Below are 14,322 nucleotides of genomic sequence, written 5' to 3'. Positions count from 1 at the left end.
AACTCACAATACTCCAGGAAGCATGCGTACACCTTCCCATCTAGTTCAACACTCAATGTTCCCCTTTGTATAGACTATATCTGAAGATATTATTACTTCCTTGTACCTATGGGATCACAAGTGCGGTCATATACTAGGCAAGTCCCTACTATGATTTGCTTTACAGAACTCCACTGATTGACACAACAACTGGTATACTGTCTGTGTGTTCTCATTGCACACAATCCAGTGTATTTCTATCAGATGCATCAACAACATATGTAATGCGCTTTTCTCACAAACACAAAAAGAGCAGCTGCAGCTTCACACTGCTCTTACCAGCCTCCTGCTTGGAAGAGCTGAAAGGGAGAAAGGAGTAGGAGGAGCTATGTGAAGCAGTATCACATAAGAATGTACTATGACTCTTAGGTAGGGGGACAGAAGCTGTATATTACTGATCTATCAGTTGCTCCTCTAGATAAGACTCAAAGCTCAAATCTGTAGTGTGAGACTATTTCTCTTGGAAGAGTCAGTGGCATAATGGGAAATGTAACCATATAAAACCATATCAGAAGGGAAGAAAGACTCAGCACAGCAGATTCCATTAAATGGCTAATTCACTGAAAAATACACAAAAGTCTCTGCCTTATTTTAAATAGTACCTTATGCTGCACCATATAGGCAAGACATTGTTTGAGTATTTCTGTGACTGACACAGTAAGTACACACTTGTATTCAGTTAGCGCTTGGAACAAGGTAGAAAGTTATGTAAATAACTGATAGTTAACCCATTCGGATCTGACCCATAAAATGATTCCTATTTTTCCCTTCTGAATGGAGCAGACATTTACACAGACATATTGCAATGCTATTAATCTGTAGTGGGATTTCTGGACAGCATAGGACAGGGAATAATTTGCTGACTGGTGTGGTTACAACCACTGGGACCCTTAGCGGGAGTTCACTCTACAGTTACTAATGTCCATTGCAGTCTTCCATCATGTGATGACAGCAACAGACATTAGTTGTCACAAAGAACGGTCCGGTCACAGACTGGGTCCTTTCCCATTGACACTAATGTAAAAAACATGATGGATGCTATCTTCTATGATGGAAGACAGCAACGGACATTAATAATGGTAATGTAAACACCCCTTACCAATCTTTAAATTATTAGCAATCCTATGGTTAGGTGATTATTTGCTAACTTGTTCCAACCCATATAATAATATATGTTATATACACACATATGTGTGAATAGCCTTTAAGAAGGCTATTCAGGCACCAGTAAAGTTATATCAAACTACCCCCCCGTTTTAAAATAAAACCCTAAAACAGAATATGTTCAACTTACCGAACGTGCACGGGGACGTTAGAACGTTCCTGTCTAACTTGGGAACTGATATTGATAAAAAATGGCGCAGGCGTATGCGCAGTAGTAGAAGCAGCATGCTACTGCGCATGCCATTTTTTTTTTTTTATCAATGTCAGGTCACTAGTTAGACGGGACCTGAGGACAAAGCTGGAAGAGGAGGCGTGGCTGAAGATTACGTCAGACCCTGAATGCTCGCCCCCCCTTTAGGTTCGGTAAGTTGAACATACTCTGTTTTAGGGTTTTATTTTAAAATGGGGGGGGGGGGGCTTTAATATAACTTTACCGGTGCCTGAATAGCCTTTTTAATTCTGCTGATAGAGCCCCTTTAAGCTCAACCAGCCCATAAGCAAGCAAAGAGTAAAAGAGACATAGAAATTTGTTATATTGAAATTTCTCACTCCGAAATTATTGCATCAGTGTGAAATACTTAAAGAAGCCCACAAAAAATGGGTGAGCCAGCGGGGCCCTGCAATCCGGACCTAACCGAAAAACGCAGGTTGGTTAGAAGCACGACCTCTTATCGAGCCCCATAAGCAAGCAGAGAGTGAATCAATGTGAGATACTTAAATAAAACCACAATCCAGTATTTATTTATTTTTTTTTTTGTAGAGCCCTCCTGGGCCTAAAGCGGCTCGAATTGAATATAGAACGCATTTTAGGGCTAACTTTTTTTTTTTTTTTTTTTTTTTTAAATCCTGGGGGAGCCCCCAGACCCCCCCAGTAAGTGGGCCCCCGCCAAAGTCAATTGCTCAGGGCCCCGCAAAGCCTGGATCCACCACTGCTTTTGAGTCTGCATGCTGGTTTACAGTGTACAAAGGTATCATTTAGTTAGTCTTTTGCATATAATAAATCAGTAACTTTCCTATAACAAGAGGTTGCATATCATTTTTAAAAAATGAAGTAAAATTTAATGGAAGAAAACATTTCACATTTCCATGAAAGCAGCATTTAATCTATGATTTCCTGCCTGTTTGTGCTGAAGGACTTTTTGGCCCAGCTAAGAGAGAAGCCTGGCTTCAATTGCGAGCAGATCTTGAAGTCCTGACAGACTCCTGGCTCTCAAATGCACTTAAATCACTATCACTCATTAGCACAAGGTAAGTCGCAATGTATGCTTATATTTCATCACTAAATGCACAGTTACAATGTCACTTAAAACTTGTTTTTGTAATTTATTTCTTTGCCAAACTAATTTAAAGCAGATACAAATGCAGTCAGGGTACACAATGGTAGACAGTGTTTTCCCTCTACAGCCCTGCATAATCTTTGTGTCCAAATGTGGCCTGAGAAGGTGTCATGGGCATACCTTTAACAGTTACAGTATTCCACATAGCTCACTGCTTCCTTCAAGCACACACACAATCTTAGGAAGTTTCTTCATATTGATGTATATTAGGAAATGTGACAAAGCAGGCTTACGCTTTTCACAGATATGGCTGCAATGAAAATTCAGATCTAGCAAAAGGTGATAGTTCGAGATGTACACATTTTACTTTCTTCCCTATAAAATCAACACTGTCCAAGAAAGGTTAGATCCATATATAACAATACTAACATAAATTCATTTTGATCATCATATTTGATTAGTATTACTTAGATATGGCAAGCTCTGAATATATCAGTGATGAAATGAGTAGATGTTCTGCATAGGGTATGGACTATTATGGATACTACTAAACTACTTATATGGGATTTGACATAATAAATACAGTAACTACATTTTTTTCAATCTAATGTTAATTTTTCAGTACAAATTCATTTTAGAACATGTTTATAGGAGCTGGAATTCCACATGTCTTTAACAGAACTCTAAATCACCTGCATGGACATAATACATGTTTGCTGCCACTACTAGGGGAAGTCTAGGCACTTACTGCACATATTTATACAGTAAAGAGAGTCTGTCAGTCGCCTGAACCCAGAGTATCAACGCAGCCACACAGACACCTATATTAAGGTCACCTGAATCAAATGGTGTTCTTTTTTTCTAGTGTTAACCTTTCGTGTCAATATGTAAATAAGCTCTTTGGAGCAATGATGGTGTTGCCATTTTTCTGAAGTGGTAAGCAGTGATATCTTAGCCCCGAGATGACATAGGTACTGATTCAAAGGGAAAAAATACCAGTTTATTCAGGTGACCGTAACTTTTTTATCTATGGGGCTTGGTTGATATGCTGGCTTCTATTGACAGACTCCCTTTAAACTCAATAGCAGAACATTATGGAGTAACAATAAAAATAGAGGATATACTGTTGGTCTTTACTAGAGATGAGCGAACACTAAAATGTCCGAGGTTCGAAATCCGATTCGAACAGCCGCACACTGTTCGACTGTTCAAACGGATTTTGAACCCCATTATAGTCTATGGGGGGAAATGCTCATTTCAGGGGTACGCAAAATTCGATAAAATTATACTCACCAAGTCCACGAGTGACGGTCGGGCTGGATTCTCCTTGAAGTCTTTTCCCGGCGCAGTGCCCCCGCAGCGTCTTCCGGCTGGAATTCACTCTGCCTAGGCATCGGGGCCTAGTCAGAGCCGACTGCGCATGCGCGGTCATGCGCGGACATGCGCAGTCGGCTCTGCCTAGGCCGGATGCCTAGGCAGAGTGAATTCCAGCCGGAAGACGCCGCGGGGACGCTGCACGGAGAAGACTTCTAAAGTTAAGAGAAGAACCAACGATGATTGGCAGAATGTATAGCATTCTGCCAATCAACGCTGGTCCTGCATCGAACCTTAAACTTCGAACAGCTAGTAGTGTTCGATCGAGTATGAGTATTTCGAATACCTTAGTATTCGATCGAACACTACTCGCTCATCTCTAGTCTGTACACAGTTTTGCATAAGAATTCTAGAAAACACTATTTCTTAACATGATTTTTTCTGCTAACATTATTGTAAGTGAAATTCGTTTGGTTTTCTGACTATTTTAAAGCCATCTGATCACTATATCAGGAGCCAAATAATGCATTAGCAGACTAGTAAACTGACTGTTCTGCAATTGTTGTATGACGTACCATTTCTTTTCCTCTACAGAAGTAATAGTGTAAATGTCTTGGTAACAACAACACAACTTATTCCGGCACTTTCTAAGGTCTTGCTATATAGTCTAGGAGGAGTGTTTCCAATTGAAAATATCTATAGTGCAACTAAAATAGGTAAGAATTTTTATTTCTTTTACAACAAATACAACCAAGCATTAGAGAAAGCAAGATTGTTGTGTGCAATACTGTAGATATAGAATAGGTTTACTATAATAAAGAAGACAATTTAACGTGTAGTGTCCATTTTATGACTTCTATATATTTCATGACATTGCCATTACTTTACTTTAAAAATAAATGTAGAGATCTAAATTAGTGTCTGATCATTGGAGTCTGAATCCTATTCACTTATCATTGCATCACTTTAGACTACAATGTAAGGTGTCACACTCTCACTCTGAATTGTAGACAATTAAAAAGTAAACATTCTTTGCAAATAAATAATTGAAAACTTTTGCAAAGTTTAATGATTTTCTCCTAATTGTTGAATTTGTAGACAATTTAAAGATACATGCTTTGTAAAGATTTTATCAAACCATCTTAGTGGTGACAGTCTGTGGTCTCGATCAGTTCCCAATGGATACAAACTTGAATGCAGGTACTTTCCATTGTCTAGGACTTGTCAGAAATCCAACCATGATTTCCTTAAAGTAGCAGGGTTACCTTTTCCTATATACACTCACTGCCTGATAACCCAGTCCAGTAAGGAAATCATGGCTGAAAGTTGGAAAGTTCTTAGATTCATGGTCATATTATTACCAACTGATAAGATGGTTAGAAAAAAAATCTGAGATGGTTAGAGAAAATCTTTAAATCTTTACAAAATATTTCATTTTAAATTGTCACCAGAACTAAATATGGTTATGTTTATGGCCTTCATGATGAATGTGCACTGGGACAGTAAATAAAAGGTGGGTCTGGGAAATGAGCAATTCTTCAGGCTTCAGTTGATGCCCTGAGACTGTGCAAATCTTGCCATTTGACAGTAAAATTTAATCAAAGTAGCTTTCCAGTCTCATAAAAATTGTGTAGAGCATGTATTCACAGATTCCCCGCCACTGCCACACCAGGACTGCTGAGTACTTGTTGCACTCCACTTCCTTTTCCTGTCACTGCACAACTGGAGATGGCTGAGTTACTTTTTACATATTGGTCTATATAGAAAGGAGTGAGAAAAGAAGGCTGTGCTAGAGTACAAAATGAGGCAAACAAATCAATTATCAGCCTCCTTCTCCTCTCTCCATAGAGTTCTGAGTATGAGCTGGATGCATAATGAATAACTCTACCTAATATATTTCTGTACTGCTGACTAAAGCGTCAATGAAGAATCACATATGCTTGCAAACTTTACATACCTGACCAGAGCAGTTAGATCAGGAAGTAAGCATTGCATTGTTTTTCAGGCAAAGAAAGCTGTTTTCAGCGTATATTGTCCAGATTTGGCTCTCATGTAACTTATGTTGTGGTGGGGGACTCCCAAGATGAGGAGCATGCTGCTAACCAGGTAACTGAACCTTGCTCTCATTTATCTTTCAGGGAAAGAAAGTTGCTTTGAACGCATAATACAAAGGTTTGGCAGAAAAGTAGTATATGTTGTAATTGGGGATGGTGTAGAAGAAGAACAGGCAGCAAAAAAGGTAAAAAACCTCCTTGTGTGCCATGAAAGTGTTTGCTCACATGTTTCTGTGTCTTTGTGTGTAGTGTATAGCAGTAGTGATAAATGTTTGTGTGATTCATTTTACATCACTAGATTTTTCCACTTTTAGACATTCAGTGGACAATCTGATTTGTCCTTGTGACTATTTGTATGGAATTGAATAAACAAAATTAGAAAATAAAAATATATACTATTAGCATTCCACTAAGATGAAAATATTTGAAGGGGTTTTCCTGGGCATTGTAATTGATTGCCTATCATTAGGATAGGTCATCGATTGAAGATCTTGGGGGTCCGATACCTGGGACCCCAGTGTATCAGCTGTTTGAAGTGGGAGTAGTATTCCCGGAGGTCTGCTTTAACTTCACAGGCCATGTGACATCAATCCTATTCCAGAAAATGGATTGAGCCATAATTTCAAACACCATCACTGTACAAATGTATGACATTTGGTAAGTAATGAAGAGGCTGCAGTGCTCACCCAAACACTGTAGTTTCTTCAAACAGCTGATCAGCATTGGTCCAGTGTCAAACTCTGGCAGATCTTTAATTGATGACCTGTCCTAGGCATAGGTCATCAATTATTTAGACTGAAAACCCCTTTAAACTCTATAAACAAGCTATGTTTCAAACCATAGCCCCTGACTCAGGACTAAATATTATCTTGTGATCATGGAAGAGTTTGCCAAGTGCATACTACTGCAAATAGGTTAAGAGATAAGAGAGTAAAGCTCATTCAGGAGCACAGACCTAAACATACCAGTTCCTGGCTATAATCTTCTATTCATGTTGTGTTAGAAGCAAGAAGGGCAGCTTTGGAAATATCTAGAGAACATGGTAGTTGCATATTCCTCAATTTCTTAAATGGAGGGCAGTAAACGCTTACATTCAGTGAGATGAGGGTAAGAGTAGTTTCTAAATCTTTTGTATGCATTTTATGTTTTTATTTTGGGTGACAATGTTCAATGTTTTAGTGGCTTTAAAGGGAGTCTGTCACCAAGGTGAAGCATATGAAACCTGCAACACAGTTAGATAAATCAGGCTCAGCTGAACGTAACACTCTTCTCCCCATGAAAATATGAGTCTGCGTTGTAAAGATATTCACTTATTTCAGAATATGCAAATTAGCTATCTGGGCACCAAAGGTGGCTGTGCTCCAAATTGTTACACTTCACAGGGTCAAGTGAGATTTCAGCATGGTTCCTTGGCCCTGTCACTTACAGAAGTGAGAGGGGAGCAGAGTGTATTAGAGCAGTGTGGAGCACAATGTGGATGGTTAATGCGTTTTTGTAAATCACAGCATGTCAATTATACCTACAGAAACACTGGCGTTTTCTGTATATACATCTATCTAGAAAATGGAAAAAATGGCAGCACTCCAATATTTAGAAAAAGTGTGGGTTTATTCCAAGCAGCGACGTTTCGGTTCTTATCTGAACCTTTCTCAAGCAAAGAAGTGAGGAAAACCAGCAGTTTAAATAACAACCACATCATATGGTGCATAATTACAATTAATTAGTTAGCATGTGAATACAATGCATCACAACATCAAAACACACTTAGGTGGAGTGAAAGATACAGTGTAACAAAGTGTTATAAATATACGATGATCTAGTAACATTTTTCAGATCAATATAAGTGACACATATATATATAAAATCACACCATATATAAATATGAGGAGGAGGAACATCCACTTGCTTTCACTAGTATCATGGGCGTTTATTCATACATTGCAGTGTCCAAAAGTGACTACTGTGCAAAATCAGAAAAAAACAGAAAAAACATGCCTTCCCAGGCTGAATATATCAATCATAGTATATCCCTGCACGCACAGAGTAAACTAAAGTCATGTGCGGCATACCAAAAGCTGGCATCCACCCAGACTACCCAGTACACTTGTGTAAACCTGCATGTTAAAAAACAAGCAGCAGACACAGTGCATCTACATAGTCAGGTGTTGCTATAGCCAGAAAAGAAATAAGAAATAAAAAACAAAAAATGAAATAAAAAAACAAAAATTTTTTTTAAAAAATAATAAAAATAAATAAATAAAATAAATTAATAAATCAAAAATAATTTAATCTAAACCATAAAGTATAAACAAATAATAATATGGCCCAAAATTAAAGAAATATTTTTTAATTTTTTTAATTTTTTTTTAATTTTTTTTAGCTATAGTCCAATTGAAGGGTATATTATGGCAGACCTACATCAGCGTCGCGCAAACGACCCGAAACGTGCAGGGATATACTATGATTGATATATTCAGCCTGGGAAGGCATGTTTTTTCTGTTTTTTCTGATTTTGCACAGTAGTCACTTTTGGACACTGCAATGTATGAATAAACGCCCATGATACTAATGAAAGCAAGTGGATGTTCCTCCTCCTCATATTTATATTTTATATATGGTGTGATTTTATATATATGTGTCACTTTTATATTGATCTGAAAAATGTTACTAGATCATCATAACACTTTGTTACACTGTATCTTTCACTCCACCTAAGTGTGTTTTGATGCTGTGATGCATTGTATTCACATGCTAACTAATTAATTGTAATTATGCACCATATGATGTGGTTGTTATTTAAACTGCTGGTTTTCCTCACTTCTTTGCTTGAGAAAGGTTCAGATAAGAACCGAAATGTCGCTGCTTGGAATAAACCCACACTTTTTCTAAATATTGGAGTGCTGCCATTTTTTCCATTTTCTATATAAAGTTGAAGATTAGCCACCTTCCAGTTTGGCTTTGCACCCGGTTTGTATGCTGTGCTGCTTCTGCATTTTTTTCTACTACTATCTATTTATCTATCTATCTACCTATCTATCTACCTATCTATCTATACACACATTAGGTATAGTAGAGACAGAGTCTGCAGAGGAAAACTGCAAAAACGCTGTGGAAAAAAATGTGATGCGTTTCCACTGCAGTCTTTTCTGCAGCGTTTTTAAGGCAGCGATTTGCAGTATGAGGCCTTAGCCTGAGTTCCTTTAAAACTTGCGCAAATGTACCTAAATAAACGAATGCTGTTTTGAAGGCAAAACGTGCTCATAGCAAATATTGCCTTAGATTTCCCTTTTGCTCATTCAGTTCATTTTGTTAATTGACAGAAATAAACTATTAACACTCTAGCATTTTTTCCGCACCTGTCTAAAACTTTTCTACATTACTGTACATCTTTAGTAAAAATAATTATGATGTACAAACTTAGAGATCATTACCAAAAACAGTAGCAATACCTTTATCTGGCTGAGCCACCACGTTGTGGAAATACAGCATTTATTCACGGCCGCAAACTAGCGCGGCGCATACGCTCCCCGCTCCCATTGAAATGAATGGGAGCGTGTACGGCACGCAAAGGGTCACGCGGCGTCTACGTGCCAAATCTCGCGGCACGTAACTCCGTGTGAACCCGGCCTAAGATTTCCCATTCCTTTTGTAGCCATTATTGGCTTTGGTTAAAAAAAAAAAAAATGCAAAAAAAAAAAAGCTGCATTTCTGCCACACGGGACCTCCATGTATGTATCCATTTATCTTGCGCATATTCTGCAATATTCCATATTCCCCATTCAATTTTCTATCTCCATTACATATTTTTGGCAATGTTTATATTTCTCTTTTTCTTCTCTCCATTTAGTTAGAGGCTCCCTGTGTCACTATTAGACATATTACTATCTTTACTGCATTGCATATAGATAGAGTTTCCAGCAGAATGTGTTTATGTGTTTGTGTCTATATAATGCTATAGAATTCAGCCATTTATTGTTCCTCTTGCCAGTGCTGTGTTTCACAGGACAGGACCTGGCATCATTTGGTTTCTATGTGACTAATGGAGGCGTGACTAATCAGATCATGTGACGTCACACAGGGAAGAGCAGGGCGTGGCCTGGGCCTTTATATGTCTTGCCAGGATCACGGGAAGTGCAGTTTTTACTGCAGATTTTTATTTTGCCCATTCTTAGACTTTGATTTTTGAACCTCTTGATGATCCCAGCTATTTTGATAGGGAAGAAACGCATAGAGATGTATTTTTTATGAGCAGATTGTATATCTCCTTCATGGGATGCTCATATTTCCTTGTATCATGATCAAGGGTGTAGACACTGTGTATATGTTCTTGGGAAAGAGTGTATTGCTCTTTTGACCTATTAGAGCGGCCCCAGAAACACTGCAGGAGAACTTTTACTCTTTATGTTTAGTAGAACGCTTCACTGGTTGTCTATCTACATAAGTGAATGGTTATAGTGTCGAACAAAACATTGATTATCGCCTGGGCAGGCAAAGTGTGGTTGATGGCTTCACAATATCGTTAAAACTAATAACACTATACTTCAGGTATTTGATACATCGCTCCAGAAATTTATCAGAGCCTTGTGACCCAGTTTTATTATATTTAAAAGTTATGTTTTACTCCTTTCTGGGATCCAAGTGGGGCCTCAACAGGAATCATTTTTTATATTTTATATATAATATTAAGGATATGTAGACAAGTAACACCATTTCCCCTAAAATACCAAACTTTTTTCTTATACAATTTTTGTTAGTATTTTATTTGATCCAAGAGTTATCTTATCCATACATTATCTTGCAATAAAAGGCTTGTTCATACATTTGTATGAGTAATGCAAGGACAGAGTGTTGAAAAATATGCAGTACCAGGTATTCAATAATGTCACTGGTGAATCCTGAATTGAATTCCCACACTTAAACACCATCTTGTTTAGTTCATCTAACAAGGCCCAGAATCCTATTCAGATAAAAAAAAATGTTAATGGTCTAGTTCTGACTGCAAATAGCCAACACTAGAGGGAGCTTATGGAGCACTGTTATGAAGACTGGCCTTATTCATGTGTACCCTCCACCAGGCTGTACACAAGAGGGTAAATGTATGCCAATTCAAAGAAAATTGGCATTCAAGGCATAATACAGCTATCTCTATGTGCCTTAAATTACTGTAATAGACAGAATGAATCAGTTATATGTTACCCCTAAAAAGCCAAACTATTTTTTTCCTACATTGATCATACAGCATTGATTATGTCAAGCTGACTTTAAATTTGCAGGTTTTAGGCTTTACCCTTAAAGGGGTTGACCAAGAAAATTAGATTTTTTACTAACATAGCCCCCATGCCCCCCCACCCCCTCCCACCAACCTTCTAATGTACCTCTCACATGAAAGCTTTGTGGTTGTCCTCTTCGACCCGCAGGTCATATAACTGCCCCAGGCCCACTTTTTGGATTTCTGCTGACACTGCAGCTGCAGCAGAAAGGAGATCACCCCCAAGCCCATTATACTTACCATGTCTTCCTGGAAGATCCGGATCCGGGATGTCACCACTGGAAGCCGACTAGCTGTATTGCACAATCATGGGTGGCCGACACATTTTGCGAAGAGGAGGCGTTGGCCGCCCATTGCAGTATTGTGAATGCATGTGCAGTAGTGTGTCCGGGAATCCTTGAATAAAGCCTTCATGTAGCTCAACTGGAACTATGTATGGGCTTTATTATGTAGCTCAACTGTTAGTATAACTGGAGTATGTTATACTGTGCGGTGTTCACTGTGCAGCATATTACACTGTGTGGGGCCTCCTTGGTGGGCTACTGTGGAGTATATTATACTGTGTGGGGGCCACTGTGGAGCATATTATATTGTGAGGGGGCCACTGTAGAGCATAATATTGTGTGGGGGCCACTGTGCAGCATATTATACTTTGTGAGGACCACTGTGAAGAATTATACTGCATGATGACCACTGTGTGCCATATTTTACTGTGCAGAGGCCACTGTGGAGCAATATACTGTGTGGGAGCCACTGTGCAGCATATTATACTGTGTGGGGTCCACTATCGTTCATATGCTGTGTGGGGGCCACTGTGGAGCATTATACTGCTCGATGACCACTGTGTACCATATTTAACTTTATGGTGGCCACTGTGGAACAATCTACTGTGTGGGGGCAACTGTACAGCATATAATACTGTGTGGGGGCCACTGTACATTATATTATACTGTGTGGGAGCCACTGTACAGCATATTATACTGCGCAGGGGCCACAGTGGAGCATATTATAGTGTGTGGAGGCCACTGTGGAGAATATTATACTGTATGAAGGCCACTGTGGAGTATTATACTGTGTGGGGTCCACTGTGGAGTATGGTACTGTGGAGGGCACTTTGTAGAACTATATAACATGTGGAGCATTACACTGTGTTGGGGGGGCTCAAAATTCATAATGGCTGCCCTGTATGCTATGCAGCATCATAAGAGAGAAATAAATTTACCATATGCCAAAAGAAAAGCATAAAGAAAGAGTTGTCCTGTCCTGAAGCTTTCTCTGTGTGACTGTGAGTCTAAAGATGGCTGCTGAGGGTGTAGTGGGTGGGCTTGTTAGGGTGCAGCCCAAGGAATCATGGGAGTTGTAGTAAAGGCAAACAACAGCAAGATGCAGATATAAACAAATGCAGAGTGTGCAAGGAGCTCCCTGAGAACTCAGATATCACACAAATCAATGCTAAAGGTATTTGTGGTCACTTATTAACCCGCTAATAGCACAAACAGACTTTTTTTTTAAATTAATTTTGTTCCTGGAAAACCCCTTTAACAATATCCACTAAAATATCCACAACTGCAGCTCCTGATCCAAGCATTTTTCATATGGTGTACTATTTGTAGGCTACACCCTGCATGAGGGTGTCCAAGATACTCTCCTACTGTCTACATATGCATTGCCTTCATTTTTGGCATATTTATGTCCTAGCCTAGTATTATTATTTTAGATATTACGTGTATTAGGGAGTTTATTATTCATTATTAATTGTAACCTTTTCTCTGTGCAGAATAACATGCCTTTTTGGAGAATATCAAGTCATTCAGATCTTTTGGCTCTTCATCAAGCACTGGAACTAGAATATTTGTAACTATTTGCATCTTGGACGGCCTTTTTTAATATGTACATAAATATATATATATATTTTAAGTACACACTGAATTTTTATGTGTGGTTTAATGCCTCAGGCTTTTTACACACATGGACTGTCTTAAACAAAGGAAAATCAACATTGATGATTGATGACAAAGAATTCAGACTGCTAGATGAAGGAAAATTAAGACTCTGAGTGCTGCAGAGTGACACTTAGTACCCTTGGACAGTTGAAAGAATCGGTCAATGGAAGTCCGTAGTGAAGAGAAGATGTGCGGAACTCTTGATGAACATAGGCACATGTTTTCCGACCGAAGAGGTGGTGTTCAACATTCCTCACAATGGGATCTCATTCTCAGCACTGAGGTGTGAATCAGACATAAACCTACCTAACCCGGAAAATCTGAATATAAAATGCACTCCAACTATATGATGACAATCATGTCTAGACCTGTAATTTTGTGTAAATTATTGACAAAACAAATAATAATTTACTGTGATTTTATTAGCAGCTGATTTTGAAAGTGGATGTAACGTTTCTATTTTCCTTTTTTTTTTTTTTTGTCGGGGGGAAGGGATGGTTGGGCAGTGGGTGGTGAGATCTAAAAAGATTAACATGCTGTCTCTTTTATAGGTTTGGCAATGAGAATGTGGATAATGATGTGTTGTGCCTTAAAGACAAGACAGTGTTTGCGTGTTACAATGTACTTTTGGTTAAGAGAAAGGTAGTTATGTGAAATCTTCATTTGGGATGATTTCTTCATTCATGACCAAACTGATCTATGAAACAGAAAAAAGGCTGCCAACAGCAGCCGGTATTTGTTGCAGGAATAAATAAAAAAAAATACTAATATTAAGGATGCCTGGTGTTATTTCTAAATGTAATATTTCATGATGTAAGAGGTTAGACACACACACTTCGACACGGTTCTTGAAAAGGGTTTCCTTATTCAAAAAAAAGATGCAAATCACCCTGAGACATGGTTGGATTATATTTTTAGCAATGATTGTAAGACGCTTGCATCTTTTTCCTTTTTGTAAACATTGAAGCCACATGCAAGCTACTGATGAAGATCCATGGGAGTCTGACATGTGGAACGCCTGTGGATCGCCTGTGGATCAGGTGTTTCAATCTACCTAAGAGCTACTTCCGCTTCACATGACGTGTGACATGTTCATGAGTCGCATGGCTTGATCGCAGCTCAATTCCGTTTAAGTGAATGAAAGGCCATCAATTATTTAGCCTAGAAAACCTTTTCCACTGCAAGGTACCAATGTGAGTAAAACCATTTAGCGAGGACCTTTCATGTTCTCGGGCACATGCGGTTTTATATACCGCTAGAAA

At 38.7% G+C, this 14,322-nt stretch overlaps 1 protein-coding gene across 6 annotated transcripts in view; it reads left to right on the top strand.

The window, feature by feature from the left end:
* The window catches only part of EYA4 (EYA transcriptional coactivator and phosphatase 4), a 195,689-nt gene extending 181,887 nt beyond the window's left edge, over positions 1–13,802 (top strand). For all 6 annotated transcript variants that reach the window (XM_075267939.1, XM_075267943.1, XM_075267942.1 and 3 more), the window contains 4 exons: positions 2,337–2,451; positions 4,389–4,510; positions 5,933–6,033; positions 12,895–13,802. In XM_075267939.1, coding sequence (XP_075124040.1) covers positions 2,337–2,451; positions 4,389–4,510; positions 5,933–6,033; positions 12,895–12,975 — 419 coding nt within the window. In that variant the 3' untranslated portion in view covers positions 12,976–13,802. The remainder of the gene's footprint in view (positions 1–2,336; positions 2,452–4,388; positions 4,511–5,932; positions 6,034–12,894) is intronic.
* The last annotated feature ends 520 nt before the right edge of the window (positions 13,803–14,322 follow it).

The sequence above is a fragment of the Leptodactylus fuscus genome, chromosome 3 (assembly GCF_031893055.1).
Source record: "Leptodactylus fuscus isolate aLepFus1 chromosome 3, aLepFus1.hap2, whole genome shotgun sequence".
NCBI lineage: Eukaryota > Metazoa > Chordata > Amphibia > Anura > Leptodactylidae > Leptodactylus > Leptodactylus fuscus.
This window is presented reverse-complemented; position numbering and strand designations above follow the sequence as displayed.